This window comes from Scyliorhinus torazame, chromosome 2 (assembly GCF_047496885.1).
Source record: "Scyliorhinus torazame isolate Kashiwa2021f chromosome 2, sScyTor2.1, whole genome shotgun sequence".
Classification (NCBI taxonomy): Eukaryota; Metazoa; Chordata; class Chondrichthyes; order Carcharhiniformes; family Scyliorhinidae; genus Scyliorhinus; species Scyliorhinus torazame.
In genome coordinates, this window is record NC_092708.1 from 270,203,302 (window position 1) to 270,222,198 (window position 18,897).

The following is an 18,897-nucleotide window of genomic DNA, read 5'->3' on the forward strand; positions in this document are numbered from 1 at the left end:
TGCAAGGAAGAGACATAACTATTGGATCCAGCTGTTCCCACCTCTCTCCAGTTGCCAGGATTCCTGAGCCTTGGAACCCAGCCAGCAGGCATTAAATCTAAAAAACTGTGACACTGAGATGTGCAACCCCTTGAAAATATTTACATTGCAGACCGCTCTCTGGGGAGCATGCTGAACGTACACACTTCACCCCGCCCCATCACCCCCCAACATTAAAGCCCAGATTGGTGTCAGACGTGCAATTTCTGAAAAATCATTTAAAAAGAGCTCTGCGCACTAATTTATTTAATAGAAAGCAACATACACAAGATTTGATAACAGTTTAAACACACCGGCCAATTTGCAAAACATCTAAGAACTTCTGTGTATTCAACGGGGTCCAAAAGCTTACATTTTCCATCCTACCTTTGCTTTGCTCTCCTCCACAACAAATTTACGAAGTCTTTGTCCTCTTCCTACAGAGAATCTTTGACCTGCATCTGCTTCACAACCTCGGAGACTGCTTGCTCCTCCAAAAACCCGTTTTTCACTCACCACCCTCTTTTCCTGCAAATTATCAATTGGTACAAATAAACCAGACAACATAAACAAGTAAAAATATTGTACATAATTATGAAATAGTTTACAACGAAGAACAGGGAATATTTTGGGGGGAAAAACTCTCAAGCAGTTAAAAACAATCACTTATTCACAAGATTAGCACAAACATATGAAGAAAGTACAAAAATCATTGAATCATACAGATCAGCTGTTCTTAGGCACATCTTAAATTCTGGTCAGGCATGTTAAAATTTCTGTGATTCTAAAAATAAGATCTTATATTAAGTTTCCTTTCTTTTGTTGAAAACACATATCTCCAAGAACTATAGGCTTTTTTAAAAAATGGAAGGACATTGAATTATTTGGACATTTTCTTGGAACTGACCTGTTTAAAGGTTATATGTTCACCTTGGACTGTGAGCAAAATGAGTTTTCCAAGAAATCACATGACTCTTGCTTAATGACCATCAAGACACCAGAGTAGATAAGAACTATTTGTTTAGTTTAGCTTTAATTGCTGGAGGAAGAATTACTACCATTTTCAGAATAGGACATATTGGTGAGTTAATGGGAAACACCCGACCGAGATGAGTTTTCAGTTTGAACTTGTGTTTTGGACTCAGTTTTGGGGTATAAATCGAAAAGGAAGGTTGCCAACTATCTCTGTCCCGGTCTTAACTGAAATTCAGTGTGGTTATCAACCAGCCAGCACACTCATCCCAGTATAACTCATCTCTATTTGGATGCCTGAGACAGGAGATGAGAGAGATCCAAGGACAGTGATCACAGAAACTCCTTTGGAAGGAACTACTGTGACCGGCAATCCGTCTTCGGACACTAGAACACAAGATCAAAGGTGTCAAAACGCTTCAAACTTTATCCTATTTTAGTGTATCAATGGCCAAGACGTGATTTTTCCCTTAAACGCCAACCTTTGTAGAGAAAACTTGTTCTCACTCAACAATTTCTCTTACCTAGTCTCACTCCTTACAAATAAAAAGGTAAAGCTATGGGTACCCACATGGATCCCAGTTATGCCTGTCTTTTTCTGTGGAACATTCCTTGTTCCAATCTTCCTCAGGCCCTCTCCCACAATTATTTTCCATTGCATTAATGACTATCTGTGTCACTTCATGCTCTCATCTGGACTTGGGAAAACGTATCCATTTGCTTCCAATGTCTGCCCCTTCCCACAATACCTTTCATGCAATCGCACGGATGCTGCCAGATCAGAGTTTATCCAGCATTTCCTGTTTTATTTCAGATTTCGAGCATCCATGCTCTCGTCTGGACCTGGGAAAACGTATCCATTTGCTTCCAATGTCTGCCCCTTCCCACAATACCTTTCATGCAATCGCACGGATGCTGCCAGATCAGAGTTTATCCAGCATTTCCTGTTTTATTTTAGATTTCGAACATCCACGCTCTCATCTGGACCTGGGAAAACGTATTCATTTGCTTCCAATGTCTGCCCCTTCCCACAATACCTTTCATGCAATCGCATTGGGGGAGGAGGGGGGGGAGAGAGAGAAAAGAGAGAGAAGAGAAGAGAGCTCGTATTCCACGGGAACTACAGGGAGATACCCATTCCCACCCCATATGTCCCTTCAGGAAATTATATTCCTCCCTCCCCAAAGTCCGAAGACCCCTCGATGACCAATGGGGAGGAGAAGGTGGAGGAGGTCAGACTCGCTTCGGTTCCACTAAAGCCTGTTTGACGAACGACAATTCCAGAGAGCCAGTGAGCACGGTCATTGAAGTTACGAACAAACAATGCGTCATCAGGTGCGAAGCTGAGAGGACGACATCAAACGGGCAACGGGGCACACCTTCGTGCCAACGTCCAGGAGAAACAAACTAAGTTCGGTAAGAAGTTTCCGACCCATTAGAATCTAAGCGGGGCCACCCCAGGTACTGCATGGCGTGGCCCTGTACGAGAATAAAAAATGTGTCAGCCTGGTGTCTATCAAGCCCGAAGTTTGTTTTTTTAGCCATCTGTTAACCGTCTGCAAGGCCCTCTCTACCAAGCCATTGGATGCCGGATGGGATGGAGCAGTGTGAACATGCCTAATCCCGTTGCTTTTCAGGAAGCGGCAAATTCTTCACTCTGGGATTCCATGGGTGAAAAAAGAAACACACAATCCTCGACAGCCACCCGGGGTGATTATCACCATCTTGTGAACCTCCAACCACTTGAGTGTCCATGCACTAGGGCAAGAAACATCGAACCCAGGAATGGACCGGCGAAATCGGCGTCTAAAGTGCGTCACCCTGGGCCTTGCTCCACATCCAAGACTTGTATTTCTTCTGAAGCAAATGAAAGGGGGCCAGGACGGTTGCCAAATTTGGAATCAATCCAGCAAAATAATTGACCAATCCAAGAAAAGAGCGAAGCTATGTGGCGTCTCTCACGAAATGGGGTCAGTTTGATGGCTCGCACTTTCCCAGCAACCATGTGCAGGCCTTTTCGGTCCACCTGATACCCAAAATAGACAACTTATTGTAACCACGTAAAATGGCTGCGTTCCGATTAATCTGGCCAAAACCCAGTTTAAAATGGTTAACCCGAAAGACTGCTGGGAAAAGCAGCTAAGAAGACACAAGCAGGCAGCTGCAGACAGTATTGCATATTCAGCTCTGGGAAGTTAGACCAGATCGATACTCAGGGCTATCAACAGCCCATCAACCCAGGTATTTGCAGTTGCATTCAGGACTGTTTGCAGCCCATCTATTCAGACATCCACAGTTAAATCGGCTATCCCCGGGAACAATTGAAACAGATTAGCAATTGAATACCGGGCCAGACCCGTCGGCGCCTGCAGTGGCCGAAACAAAGACAGGTGAGCGACCACCCCCCGATCGAGGAATCGCCTCACCATTGGACACATCGACCCCAGAGATTGGGGACAGATCCAATCACTTGGGACTCAGGGTCAAGGGCCACCCCAGGAGGCGGGAAGTCCCTGGGCCCTATAAAGGTGGGGATCCAAGTTCAGATCTCTCTCTCTCTCCTCTTCGCCTGCTCGAGACCTTCGCAAGAACAGCAACCGGCAACTGTAAGTTTAAATCCAGCGATCGTTATCCGGTAGAGACACCTAGCCACCGACCTGTAGCAGCCTTCTGAATCCCGCGGGCCAGATCTGATTGGACAAGCCATTCGTTTCCCCGACCTGGTGGGCTCTTCCTAAGTTAAGTATTGGCCAGTAGTGATAGGTTTATTGTATAGATAGTAGTATTAGTGTATTAATATTGCTTGTTGTACATAATAAATGACCGTTGTTTTAATCCTTACTAAGCGGAGTGCTGTATTATTAATCATAACCTGAACTTGAACCACGTGGCGGTATCATAAAGATACCTGGCGACTCATGAGCAAAGGTGACGTAATCAGAGGAATAGACTAAGGCTAAAAAGAGCAACATTATTTTATATGAAACATGCACTTCACGCGACGCTGGTGGAGTCCATACTCAGAAAAGTGCTTCAACACCACTTAAGAGATTCTGTAAGTGCTCCTGGTTCATGGTCCCTATGACCAGCACATTATCCAAGTACACCACAATTCGCAGCAATCCGCACAGGACGTTCTCCATGACGTGTTGAAAGACTGTGCACGCAGAGGATACTTCGAACAGCAGCTAGGTGTATTCAGGGATCTTTGTGCATATTGATCGTGGCGCACTTCCGTGAGGACGTTTAGAGCTCCAGCAGTTGGTGAGCATTGCTCATTTCCAATTTCGTAAATGTGTAGCCACCAGCCAATGTGGCTTAAAGATGCAGGGGTAAAGAATAACGGTCCAACTTTAAAGCCGCGTTCACTGTCAATTTATAGTCTTCGCAGAGGTATACGGTCTTATCCGGCTCATGACAGGGACCAAAGGCCCTGCCCAATTGGCCAAGCGCACAGGCCTAATGATGATCAAACTCTCCCAGCAACAAAGTTCGGTCTGGACTTTCTCCACTACAGCCTAAGGCAATATATCGGGAAAATATCGGGATAGGACCTCATTAAATTTACCCACATTAAACTCCATCTGCCAAATTTTGGCCCAACCTCCCTATATGCGTCTATAAACTCCATCTCCTCTTCACTGCCGGTTTTCCCTATTTTAGTATCATCCACAAATTTGGCTACATTACACTCTGTCCCTGATTGCAGATCATTTATATAGGTTGTAAACAGTTGAGGTCCAAGGACTGATCCTTGCAGCACCCCACTAGTTATAGTTCACAGCCAGAGAAAGACCCATTTATCTGGACCCTTTGCTTTCTGTCAGTCAGCCAATACTCAATCCAATCTAGTACACTAGCTCCAATCCCCTGCCATCTCATCTTCTGGATCAATCTTTTATGCAGCACCTTGTTAAACGCCTTCTGGGAGTCTAGATATACCACATCCACAGGTTCCCCATTATCCACCTTGCTGGTTACAAAGAAATCAAGCAAGTTTGTCAAGCATGATTCACCCTTCACTTTTAATGTTTTTATTGGTGATTTGACATTTCATATCATACATTACACAACAGGACAAAATCAAAACATGTACCTACAAGAATTTACAGCAACCGTAGTTTTAGCTATTTTACATAGGATGTATCCTCTTGATACGTGGAGCTTGTCATTCACGGTGTCTTGACTACGGTCATATGGTAATTGAGCATGATACAGACAAAAGTAATAAGTAATTGACAACAAAAATGCCGCTGAGCGCTTTCTGGGCCAGACCATGGCCCGCCCCGATAGCTGGCTGTGCTTCCCCGAGAGGGAGATTTTTTAATCATTACAAGGAGGGGGGGGGTTCTGTTTGGGAACCCCCGGTGGTCGGTCGTTACTGTTATGCAGCTTGTCCCCTGCCCTGGTTGCCTCCAGGTACTTACCCATGCTGGGGGGGTCCGCTGGATGCGTTCTTTTTTTTTGTTGCCCTGTGTCCCTTGCGGCTTTTTCATCTTCCACCTGCCCTGCATTTCCCTTTAGTGCTTTTATTCTCCTCTATCCCACCGACCCCCTCCACCCCTCTCCTGCTAGTTCCCTCCAACTTTCTCTTCCTTATTTTGTGGCCTATCCTGGGTCCCCTCCCTACTTCACTCTGGATGCTGGTTGCAAACAACTCCTGGAACAAGTTGGTGAACAGCCTCCATGTTTTGTGGAAGCCTTCCTCTGATGGCATGTTCTATTTTCACTAGAGAAATTCACCAGGTCGGACAGCCAGTCTGCAGCCTTGGGTGGTGCTGCTGATCACCAGCCAAGCAGGAGTCTACGGCAGGTGACCAGGGAGGCAAAGGCCAGGGTGTCAGCCCCCCTCCAATGAAAAGCTGTGGCTGTTCTGATACCCTGAAGTCCACCACCAGCGGGCAATGCTCCACCCTTACCCCCACAACCCTGGACATGGCCTCAAAGAAGAACGTCCAGTACCCGATAAATCTGGGGCAAGACTAGACCATGCGAGTGTGGTTGGCCGGACCTCCGTGCCATCTTTCATATTTCCTCTCATTCTCGTCTTGGTTGGGTATGCCCTGGGCACCACCTTTAGTTGCGTTAGGCTCAGCCCTGTGCACGTGGAGGTGAAATTTGTCCTGTGAAGTGATTCGATCCAGAATGCTCCCCCCCACCCTCGCCACCTAGTTTAGGGGTGAGCATGTCTCCTCCAGTAATCGGCCGTGCAATTCCGCACAGCTCCAGCCTCCTAGTTCACCCGCAGTCAGTAGTCTGTCCAATAGTGAGTGTCCTGGTACCAGGTTCAAAGTGTGGACACGGACACACGTGCACGCTATAGATTGCGGTCAAAAAGGCCTTTGGGGTGAAACAGGGAAAGGAATCTGGGCAGCACGTTCTTCTTGATCGTCTGTACTCTCGCTGCCAGGGAGAGCGGGAGCAGGTCCCACCTTTGGATGTCCCTTTTAATCTCCTCCACCAGACTAGTCAGTGTTGTGTTTGGTCTTTTATACCTTACGAAGGAATCCACCAAACACCTCGACTTGTCCGAACCATAATCTTTTATCGAGTCTTATGTGGTAAGATAGCAATCTGTTACAGAGCATGTCATCATGGAGTCTGCTTATTACTCCTCTGGAATCTGCATCCAGCACTGACCATTCACTTGTATGACTTACTACCCTCTCAATCTTCTTCTGAAGATGGTCGGATGTGTCTCCCCTTATATGGGAGCCGCTGCTCACATGATCTTGGTCTAGAGACCGCATGGTGTGTCTGCACCGCCACCTGCTGGTTGGAGGTCACACACCATCCATCTATGATATAGCCCTTTGGCATATCACCACAGTCAGGTTGCATTTGTGGATCAACACCCAATCGTGGGCTATTTGGATCCCAGCTATCGAAATTTGGTCTGGGCCAGTTTGAACGGCAGTCTCCCCAGCGCTACTTCCCCCCTCCAGCGGTTCGCTCTTACTCAGGTTAAGTTTATAACCCGAGAAGGCTTAAATTCCTTCAGGAGTTCCATTATTCATAGAATTTCATAGAATTTACAGTGCAGAAGGAGGCCATTTGGCCCATTGAGTCTGCACCAGCTCTTGGAAAGAGCACCCTACCCAGGCCCACCCACCCACCCTATCCCCATAACCCAATAACCCCACCCAACTCTAAGGGCAATTTTGGACACATAAGGGCAATTTTTTAGCATGTCCAATCCACCTAACCTGCACATCTTTGGACTGTGGGAGGAAACCGGAGCACCCAGAGGAAACCCACGCATTCCTCCCATGTTGACCGGGGGTTTGAGACGTAGAGCAGGTCATCCACATAGAGAGAGACTCTATGCTCTCTGTAACTCCTTTGAATGCCTCTTCATCCCTTCGCTGCTCTCAGGGCGATCGCCAGTGGCTCAATTGCCTGGGCAAACAATAGCGGGGATAAAGAACATCCCTGCCTCATGCCTCGGTGTAGCCAGAAGTATCCAGAGCTGGGAGTGTTTGCTGGTACGCTCATCATGTGTGCGCCCGTACAGTATTTTCACGCAGGCGGTGAACCCTGGCCCAAACCCAAACCATTCCAGTACCTTTAAGACCTTGTCGAAGGACTTCCCTGCGTCCAGAGATGATCATCTCTAGTGTTCTCTCCTCGGATGGAGTCATGATTACGTTCAGCAGGTGCCTGATGTTCGCGGTTAATTGTCTGCCTTTGACAATGCCCGTCTGATCTTCCGCAACTACCTATGGTAGCTCTCATTTTCATTTTCAGTTAATTTCTCCAGCCGCCTCGCAAGGGCCTTCGCCAGTATGTTGGCGGCAGTATTAGTGAGTAAGATAGGTCTGTTTGACCCGTACTCCGCTGGGTCTTTTTAGGGATCAGTGATATTGAGGCCTGAGCCAGCGTTGGTGGCAGGGTTCCCCATGATAGTGAGTCGGCGAACGTCTCCCACAGGTGCGGGACCAGTGCTGGTGCAAATTGTTTTGTAGAAGTCCGCCAGGAATCCATTCAGCCCCTTCCACGCCTACATGGAGTTAATGCTGTCCATGACTTCCCTCAGTTTAAAAAAAAATAAAAATTTAGAGTACCCAATTCATTTTTTCTAATTAAGGGGCAATTTAGTGTGGCCAATCCAACTACCGTGCACATCTTTGGGTTGTAAGGGCAAAACCCACGCAAACATGGGGAGAATGTGCAGGACTTCCCTCAGTTTTAATGGTGCTTTCAGGCCCAGTCTCCTGTCCTCCCCCATGACCAGTGTGGTGAATGTATAATTACTGATAATTCACCAGTGCACTGTGTTATGTTATTAACCCTGTGGGCTCTACCTATGGGCCATTGTATGGCTTCACCCACAGGGGATATGTTGGGGCATGTACGGGCTCCGCTCATGGCTCCACCCCCTTTACAGGAAGTATAAGAGCTGCTGAGCTGCGGGGCCGCCTTCAGTGTTGTACCGGTCACAGACAGGCTCAGTTCTAAGCTGATTAAAACCACGGTTTACTTATCCACGTGTCTTCGAGTGAATTGCTGGTCGCATCAACCAGCATATCCAGTCCGTCGAGGAACTGCTTCCAAGAGTCCCCCTCCAGGGGCTCGGAGGTGTACTGCTGTCAGTAGAAGGTCGCAACGGCCTCGTTAATCTTATCTGGTGTCGCGACTAGTTTGCCGTTCCTATCCTCCACCTGAGCGATGACCCTCGTGGCTGGCTTGATTGTGTTCACAGAAGGACCCCCCGTGTCTGGCAGAGCTAGTTCCACAGTTGGGGCCCTGGGAGTACCACCGATCCACCTCCAGCATGGAGTCGATTAACTGTTGCCTAGCCGCCCTCTCCTTTCTGTCTTTAAGTGCCATGTGAGCTATAATCTCCCCCTTATCACCGCCTTCAGTGCCTCCCAGAATGTAGAGGGTGAGACCTCCCCACTCAGGTTGCAGGTTAAATACCTGCTGATGGCTTGTGATATAATAATAATCTTTATTAATGTCACAAGTAGGCTTACATTAAGACTGCAATGAAGGTACTGTGAAAATCCGCTCACAAAATGCCTTGTATAACTCACCCATCATAAAACCATGCTGACAATGGTGGATTGAGCTATACCTTCCCAAATGTTTAGTCGATATCCTTAAAACTGAGCGGTCGGAGTTGGACATGTTGGTAGCAGAAATCTTACAGGTGGACAGGAGATATTCGGAGTCTCCAAATGAGGAGCTCCTGAAGGAGCGTCAGAGACTTCAAATGGAGTTTGGGCTCCTTGCCACAGGTAAGGTGGAGGGTCAGCTGAGGAGGGTAAAAGGGGCATTTTATGAACATGGAGAGAAAGCTAGCAGGACGCTGGCGCATTAGCTGAGGAAACAGGAGGCGGTGAGAGAAATAGGGAAAATAAGGGATATGAGGGGGAAGACGGTGACGGACCCAGGGGCGATGAATGAAGTGTTCCGGGAATTCTATAGCCAGCTATACGAGTCGGAACCCCCGGTTGGTGATGGGCATGAATGAATTCCTGGGGAGGCTAGAGTTCCCAAAGGTAAATGAGGAGCTGGTGGAGGCCCTGGGGGGCCGGATTGGGCTTGGGGAGGTGTTGGAGGGACTGGGGGCGATGCAATCGGGTAAAGCCCCGGGAACCGACGGATTCCCAGTGGAATTTTATAAGAAGGTCTCTGGATTACTGGGGTCGCTCCTGGCTAAGGCTTTTAACGAATCCAAGGAGCTGGGAGTACTCCCCCCAACGTTATCACAGGCATCAATTTCTCTCATCCTGAAGCGTGACAAGGATCCGAAGAGCTGTGGATCGTACAGGCCAATCTCCCTCTTGAAGGTAGATGCCAAATTATTGGCAAAGATCCTGGCCACTCGAATAGAGGATTGTGTCCCGGAGATAATTGGGGAGGATCAGACGAGGTTCGTAAAGGGCAGGCACCTAACATCCAACATGAGACGGCTTCTTAATGTAATTATGATGCCAGCGGAGGGGCACGAGGCTGAGGTGGTAGTTGCCATGGACGCGGAGAACGCTTTCGACCGGGTGGAGTGGAAGTATCTATGGGATATTTTAGGCAGGTTTGGGTTTGGGCGGGGATTTGTGGAGTGGGTCCGGCTATTGCAACAGGCCCTGGTGGCAAATGTAAGAACTACATTTGGTCAGTATACTTTAGTCTTTGTCGGGGGACAAGGCAGGGATGCCCGCTCTCCCCATTATTGTTTACCATGGCCATAGAACCCTTAGCAATGGCTCAGAGAGGGTACAGTGAGGTGGGGGAAGGTGTGTGTGTGTGGGGCGTGGGTTTGGGTGGAACACAGGGTCTCTCTCTATGCGGATGATTTGCTGCTTTCTGTCACAGACTCGGTTGGGGGGGGGGGGGGGGGTGCGGGGGGGTTCAGAAGTATGAATGTGGCGAGATTGAGGTTTATATGGGCGGGCAAAACCCCGAGAGTAAAGAGGACACTCCTGGAACAGACCAGCGGGGAAGGGGGCTTGGTTCTCCCGAGCTTTATTATCTATTACTGGGCTGCCAACATATCGATGGTCAGGAAGAGGTAGTGGGGGAGGGGTCGGTCTGGGAGCGGATGGAGGCGGCATCCTGCAAAGGTACGAGTCTGGAGGCTTTACTGAAGGCACCCCTGCCGTTCTCGCCGGCTCGGTACTCTACAAGTCCGGTGGTGGTGGCAACCCTGAGGGTGTTGGGGCAATGGAGGCAGCATATGAGACTGGAGGGGGCATCAGTGTGGTCACCGATCTGTGACAATCACCGGTTTGTCCCGGGGAGGTACTGGATGGGTGCTTTAAGGTATGGCAGCGGGCAGGGATTGAGAGGTTTGGGGATCTATTCATCCAGGAGGGCTTTCCGACCTTGGAGACATTAGAGGAGGAGTTTGATTTGCCGGGTGGGAACAGGTTTCGGTACCTTCAAGCGCGGGACTTTGTACGGAGGCAGGTCCTAAGCTTTCCTCGCCTCCCCATGAGGGGACTACAGGATAAAGTGCTGTCAAAAACAGCGGTTGGAAGTGGGAAGGTTTCGGAGATATACAGGGAATTGTTAGAGTGAGAAGGGACACCTCTCAGGGAGGTGAAGAAGAAGTGGGAAGAGGAGATAGGAGGGGAGCTGGAAACTGAACTGTGGGAAAAAGCCTTGAAAAGGGTAAATGCATCCTCGTCCTGTGCTAGAATTAGCTTGATTCAGTTCAAGGTAGTCCACAGGGCCCACATAATGTAGCCCGGATGAGTAGCTTCTTCGAGGAGGTGGAGGACAGATGTGGGCAGTGTGGGGGTAGCCCAGCCAACCATGTTCATATGTTTTGGGCATGTCCGAAACTGAGGGAATTCTGGCAGGGATTTGCAGATGTTATGTCGGAAGTCCTGGAAGGTAGGGTAATTCAGAGTCCAAAATTAGCAATATTTGGGGTGTCTGAGGATCCGGGGGCAAAGGTGGGGAGGGAGGCCGATATCCTGGCCTTCTCCTCCCTGGTGGCCCGGAAACGGATCTTGCCGAGATGGAGGGACTTGAGCCCCGAAATCAGGAGTGTGGGTCAGCGATATGGTAGGGTTTCTCAGTGTGGAGAAAATCAAGTTCGCTCTGAGAGGATCAATACAGGGATTCCCCCGGAGTTGGCAGTCGTTCATCGATTTCTTTAACAAAAACTGAACATCAGCAGTACGGGGGGAAAGGGAAAAGTGGGGGGGAGAGAAAAAAGAGAACAGGAGGCATAGTAATGTTAAATAAGGACAGGGAACTTAGTATACGGGTAATTGGGGATAGGATGGGAGAAGTGGGGTACGTGGTTTATTGTTATTTTAGGGGGTATTTTGTGCGCCGACCCACGTGGTTGTTTTAGAAATGTCAACATGTTAAATTGTGAAATTACAAATGCTTCAATAAAATATTTTCTAAAACAAAAATTCATGCCCTTCTTAATGATTAATTCCAGCAACTTTCCTACCACAAGAGGTCAAGCTAACCGGTCTATAGCTTCCTACTTTTTGCCTCTCCCCCTTTTTGAATAGAGGCGTCACAATAGCGAATTTCCAATCCACCGGGACTGTTCCAGAATCCAGGGAATTTTGGACTATCATAACCAATGCATCCACTATCTATGCTGCCACCTCCTTCAATACTCTAGGGTACAGGCCATCAAGTCCCAGAACCTATCTGCCACAATGCCCCTACCGCCAGCTTTTGCACAAATTCTTTATATTCAGACTATTTTCCCTTGAATAGGGGCACTCGGCAGGGTTGCCCACTCTCTTAACTTTTATTTGCCCTGGCATTCGAGCCTCCCTCTATGGCCTTGAAAGATTTCAATCAATGGAGGGATATTAATCGGGATTGGGTGGAACGTCGGGTCTCTCTTTATGCAGTGACCTACTTTTATATTACAGACCCAATTCCCTCCATCAGTGGAATAATGTTTTATTTACAGCCATACATGTTGGTGGGCATATTTGGGTTTTCGGACTCTCCAGCAGGCCAGTCTGGGGTAGAGGCAAACGGTTTGCCTTTGCTTCATTGGTACCCGGAGGCGGATACTGCTCGGTTGGAGGTCTCCAGCACCGCCTTGTGCCTCTGGCTGGTTAGGGGGCTTCATGTCCTTTTTGCATTGAGAGAACATTAAATTTACTATCAGGGGTTCTATTGAGAAATTCTACCTGAGATGGCAACCGTTTATCTCTTTTTTCAAAGATCTAAACATAGGCAGCTTTTAGGGTTGTTAGGGATAGAGTTTAAGTTATTTGTTTTGTTTGTATTATTGGGAAAATGTTCTTTTTGTTCTTATATTTGCAATAATTCTGGTTCCACACTGTACCTGTTTTGCATTGAAAATAGGTTTGTTGCATTATTTGTAAAAATAAATTAAAAATCCAATAAAAGTATTTTTTTTTTTTTAAAGATTCCTGGGGAGCATCCATGACAGCTACATCCTTGGCCGCTCTCAGATACTGGAACATTGGTGGAGCAGATAATCAACATCTTGAAGATGCAGTTCCAGTGCCTGGACTGTTCCATTATGTTGGCAAATAACAATGCACACAAACCTGTGACAAGACAGTTTTTGATTGTTGATCTGTTCTCTGAATACTTTACATGAATACACTATTTCCACCCAGACTTTGCACCATCTCTGACTCAGATTCTGAGCTATCCCTTCTGTCTTGAACATCTCACTTCTTTTTCTACTCTATTCCCCATCTTCTACCCTTCGTATCACATGGTGGTTCATGCTCCCCCAGCCACATGGACCATGCCGTCCAAAACAAACTGCTTTGTGCCTATTTTTCACCTCATCGCAACCATATGTGTTTTTTGTTTCCATGGCTTTTCTGGACTTGAGCGGCAATGGCAAGTGCTCAGTCTGGCTACAGAGCAGCATTGGCTATGGGGTCCAGAGATAAAAGACATCAGTTATGCGAAGAGACTGGAGAAGCTGGGATTGGTCTCCATAAAGAAAAAGATGGAACGGGGAAATTTAATAGGTGTTGAAAATCATAAATGGTTCGAAATAGAATAAATAAGAAACAAACATTTCCACTGATAGAAAGTCAATTACCGGAAGACACTAATTTAAGGTGATTGGCAAAAGAACCAGAGGCGACACAAGGGAAAAGATTTTCACAGCATGTTTTTCTGATCTGGAATGCACTGCCTGGATGCAGTTCTAATTGTAACTTTCAAAAGAGATTTGGATAAATACTTGATGGAAAAACATTTTCAGGGCTATGGGGAAAGGCAAGGGAAGTGGGACTAATTGGATAGACCAGCAGGAACAAGGATAGTGGGCTGTACAATTCTATAAAGTTCAACAATTGTTTTCTGTGACCCACAGAGCTGGTTCAGTACAAATGCACAGTACCCTACACATTTTAAACCTATTAGCTATCCAGTCTTGGATGAGTTACAATTTCATCCCACTAAACAAAGCCATTGACTTCAGCCCCTCACATAAACTTTATGCCCTAGTCATAGGTTCTATTGCCCCTTGAACCAGTCTCAGGTTGAGACAGACTGTTAGCATCCTTCCTCCTTGCTTGTACAAGTGAAAATAAATTTGTGATCAGTGAGACAAACCTCACTTTGGGGGTTTGATTTACTCAGCAATAACATCTGCTGTGGTCATAATGTCAAAAGAAGTTGAACGCAATTATTCACACAGAGAGGGGAATGATGTGATTAATGTAGGTTGTGCAAGGGTGGGATGGGGGTGAGGTGGTGAAGAAAGGAGATATAATCCAAATTAATTTTTTTGCATTGATGAACTAGTGCCTAATTTTTCATTATCTGGTTATACTACATTCCAGAAACAGTGTTATTCCTCACTAATTGTACACAGAATACAATATTTGTTCCAACTTACAACTCAAAATCCATCATTCCAGTTCCGTGACATAAATCTCTGCTTCTGTTATCACAAGGGAAAAAAAATAGAAGGAAAGGGTACAAGAATGTCATGGCAGCAAATTGTTTCAAAAACATTGTTCGTCTTCCCCTATAATTTCTTTCTCCCTCGAATACTCATTGTCATCCACAAAAATCTACTTTGGCACTATCGGATAAAGAAATATTCAGATTTACAACTAAAATGTAACTTACATTTGGGGCTTTTGTTATAGTGATAGTGAGATTTTCAGGTCTGTTTTTTCGAGTGGTGACAGCCATTCCCTCCAGTTCTGCCTTTTTTTTGTCTTCTTCAATTTCCTGCAATAATCAAATACGATTTAGAAGAGAATAGAATCGCTACAGTGTAGAAGGAGGTAATTCGACCCTTTGAGTCTGCACCAACCCACTGAAAGAGCACCCTACCCCACTCTCCTGCCTTATCCACCTAACCTGCATATCCCTAGACACGAAGGAATAATTTTATCATGGCCAATCCACTGACAGATGATGTGGAATCTGGCTGGGTGGAGTTAAGAAACGTGAAGAGGCAAAAAATATTCGTTGGGGTGGTATACAGACCACCAAACTGCAGTGGTAATGTTGGGAATAGCATTAGACAGGAAATCAGAGATGCATGTGATAAATGAACATCTGTGATTATGGGTGACTTTATTCTGCATATAGATTGGGCGACTCAAATTAGTCGCAGTACAATAGAGGAAGAATTTCTGGAGTCTAGACGAGATGGTTTTCTGGACCAGTACATTGAGGAGCCAACAAGGGAACAGGCCATCTTGGACTGAGTGTTGCGCAATGAGAAAGGATTAGTTGGCAATCTAGTTGTGAGAGAAGCCTTCGGGATGAATGACCATAATAGGTAGAATTCTTTAATAAGGTGAATAATGAGGTAGTTGATTCTGAGACCAAGGTCCTGAACCTCAATAAAGATAACTATGATGATATGAGGCGTGAGCTGGCAATGATGGACTGGGAAACATTATTGAAAGGAAGAACAGTAGACGGGCAATGGCTGGCATTCAAGGAATGAATAGGTGAACTCCAAAAGGTGCAAGCGTAGAAATGGAACTGTGGCCAAACCATGGCTTAGAAGGGAAATTAGAGGTAGTATTAGATTCAAAGAAGAGGCATAAAATTAGCAAGAAAAAGCGAATAAACCTGAGGATTGGGAACAGTTTAAAATTCAGCAAAGGCAGACCATGGAGTTGATTAAGAAAGGGAAAATACAATTTGCAAGTAAACTAGCAGAGAACATAAAAACTGACTGTAAAAGTTTCTATAGGTTTGTAAAGAGAAAAAGATTGAGAAAAACTAATGGAGGCCCCTCACAGTCAGAAACGGGGAAATTCATAACAGGGAACAAAGAAATGGCTGAAGAACTAAATTCTTACTTTGCTTTTGTCTTCATAAAGGAATAATGTACCGGAAGTTCTGAAAGCACAAGTTTTAGTGAGGAGCTGAAGGAAATTAGTATTAGTAAAGAAATGATTTGGGGGACATGAATGGGATTGAAGGGGTCAAATCTCCAGGGCCTGATAATCTGCATTCCAGAATACACAAGGAAGTGGCCCAAGAAATAGTAGATCCATTGGTGGTCATTTTCCAAAATTCTTGGGATTCTGGAATGGTTCCTACAGATTAGAGGGCAGCAAGTGTAACCCCGCTATCCAAAAAGGGAGGTAGAGAGAAAACAGCGAACTACAGACCAGTGACCTAACGTTGGTAGTAGGGAAGTTGCTGGAGTCCATTATCAAGGATTTCATAGCACAGCATTTGGAAAGCAGTGGTGTAATCAGACAAAGTCAGCATGGATTTATGAAAGGAAAATCATGCTGGACCGGAATTTTTTGACGATGTAACTAGTAGAGTTGACCAGAGAGAACTGGTGGACGTGGTTAATTTCAACTTTCAAATGGCTTTCGACAAGGTCTCACATAGCAGATTAATGTGTAAAGTTTTTTTTCATAAATATTTATATTCAAATTTTAAACATATTTTCAACAATGGGTCAACAATTCTCCTGTTCCCCCCCCCCTTACAGAAATAAGGAAAAACAAAGAACACATAAATAAACATCTTATAGCTATGTCACGTATTCCCCCAATATACAAGCCCCCCATTAAACGATAATAAACACAGTAGTAAACACAAAATACCCCCCACCTGCTGCTGACCACCTCCTATCGCTCCGCTAGAAAGTCTAGAAACGGTTGCCACCGCCTGAAGAACCCTTGCACAGATCCTCTTAAGGCAAATTTTACCCTCTCCAATTTAATGACCCCTGCCATGTTGCTGATCCAGGCTTCCACGCTTGGGGGCCTCACATCCTTCCACTGTAGCAGAATCCTCCGCCGGGCTACCAGGGACGCAAAGGCCAGAATACTGGCCTCTTTCGCCTCCTGCACTCCCAGCTCGTCCGATACCCCAAATAGTGTGAGCCCCCAACTCAGCTTAACCCGGGTGTTTACCACCTTAGACACCGTCCTCGCAACGCCCCTCCAGAACCCATCGAGTGCTGGGCACGCTCAGAACATGTGGGCATGATTTGCTGAGCTCCCCGAACACCTCACACACCTGTCCTCCACTCCAAAAAACCGACTCAGCCTTGCTCCAGTCATGTGCACCCTGTGCAGAACCTTAAATTGTATCAGGCTAAACCTGGCGCAAGAGGAGGAAGAATTTACCCTACCCAGGGCATCCGCCCACGTACCCTCGTCTATCTCCTCCCCCAGCTCCTCCTCCCATTTACCTTTCAGCTCCTCCACAGAGGCTTCCTCCTCCTCCTGCATCTCCTGGTAGATTGCCGAGGCCTTGCCTTCTCCAACCCACACCCTGGAGAGCACCCCATCCTGGATCCTACGTGCTGGCAGCAGCAGAAATTTCCTCACCTGCCGTCTTCCAAACGCCCTTACCTGCATGTACCTGAAGGCATTTCCAGGGGGAGCCCAAATTTTTCCTCCAACGCTCCAAGGCTCACAAACGTCCCATCTATAAACAGGTCCCCCATCCTTCTAATACCTGCCCTGTACCAGCTCAGGAACCCCCCATCCATTCTCCCCGGGACAAACCGATGGGTCTCTCGGATCGGGGACCACACCTAAGCCTGTGCCTCTCTCCTCTCCCCTCCCCCCCCCCCCGTGGCGTCTCCACTGCCCCCAAATTTTGAGGGTCGCCGCCGCCACTGGACTTGTGGTGTACCTTGTCGGCGGGAGCGGCAGCGATGCCGTCACCAGTGCTCTCAGGCTCGTGCCCACACAGGACGCCATCTACAGCCTCTTCCACGCCGCCCGCTCCCCCTCCATTACCCATTTGCGTATCATCGCCACATTGGCAGCCCAGTAGTACCCACACAGATTAGGCAACGCTAGCACTCCTTTGTCCCTGCTCCGTTCCAGAAACACACTTCTCACCCTCGGGGTCTTTTTCGCCCATACAAACCCTATGATGCTCCTGCTGACCCGCTTAAAAAAGGCCATAGGGATCAGGATGGGGAAGCACTGGAATATAAAAAGGAACCTCGGGAGCACCGTCATCTTCACCGACTGTACCCTACCCGCCAGGGAGAGTGGCAGCATATCCCACCTTTTAAACTCCTCCTCCATCTGCTCCACCAGCCTCGTCAAGTTGAGCTTGCGTAGGGCCCCCAGCTCCTGGCCACCTGGATCCCTAGGTAGCGAAAACTCCTTTCCGCCCTCTTCAGTGGAAGCTCGTCTATCCCCCTTCCCTGGTCCCCTGGGTATATCACGAATAGCTCACTCTTCCCCATGTTGAGCATATACCCGGAAAAGTCTCCAAACTCCCCGAGGATCCGCATCACCTCCGGCATCCCCCCCACCAGCTCCGCCACATACAGTAACAGGTCATCGTCATACAGCGATACCCAGTGTTCCTCCCCCCCGCACCAGCCCCCTCCAGTTCCTGGACTCCCTCAAAGCTATCGCCAAAGGTTCAATTGCCAATGCAAATAGCAGGGGGGACAGGGGGCACCCCTGCCTCATCCCCCGGTACAGCCGAAAGTATTCCGACTTCCTCCGATTTGTGGCCACATTCGCCACCGGAGCTTCGTACAGTAACCTAACCCAACTAGCGAGCCCTCCCCGAACCCAAACTGCCTCAACACTTCCCACAGGTACCCCCACTCCGCCCTATCGAAGGCCTTCTCCGCATCCATAGCCGCCACTATCTCCGCTTCCCCCTACACTGCAGGCATCATGATTACATTTAGGAGCCTCCACACATTGGTGTTTAGCTGCCTTCCCTTCACAAAACCCGTCTGGTCCTCATGGATAACCCCCGGAACACAGTCCTCAATTCTGGTAGCCAACACCTTCGCATCCACATTGAGGAGTGAGATTGTCCTATACGACCCACACTGTAAAGGGTGCTTGTCCCACTTCAGGATCAGCGAGATCAGCGTCCTGGACATCGTCAGGGGGTAGGACCCTGACCCCCCCCCACACCCAGGTCCGGAATCCGGCCCAACATGCGCCGCATAAATCCGCCACCGTCCCAATTCGGGGCATACACATTCACCAAGACCAC

The 18,897-nt window shown here is 47.5% G+C and overlaps 1 protein-coding gene across 16 annotated transcripts in view; it reads right to left on the reverse strand.

The window, feature by feature from the left end:
* The window catches only part of LOC140398474 (coiled-coil domain-containing protein 9B-like), a 426,742-nt gene that overhangs the window by 368,471 nt on the left and 39,374 nt on the right, over positions 1 to 18,897 (reverse strand). For all 16 annotated transcript variants that reach the window (XM_072487250.1, XM_072487265.1, XM_072487233.1 and 13 more), the window contains 2 exons: positions 14,551 to 14,655; positions 406 to 546 (listed from right to left, as the gene is read on the reverse strand). In XM_072487250.1, coding sequence (XP_072343351.1) covers positions 406 to 546; positions 14,551 to 14,655 — 246 coding nt within the window. The remainder of the gene's footprint in view (positions 1 to 405; positions 547 to 14,550; positions 14,656 to 18,897) is intronic.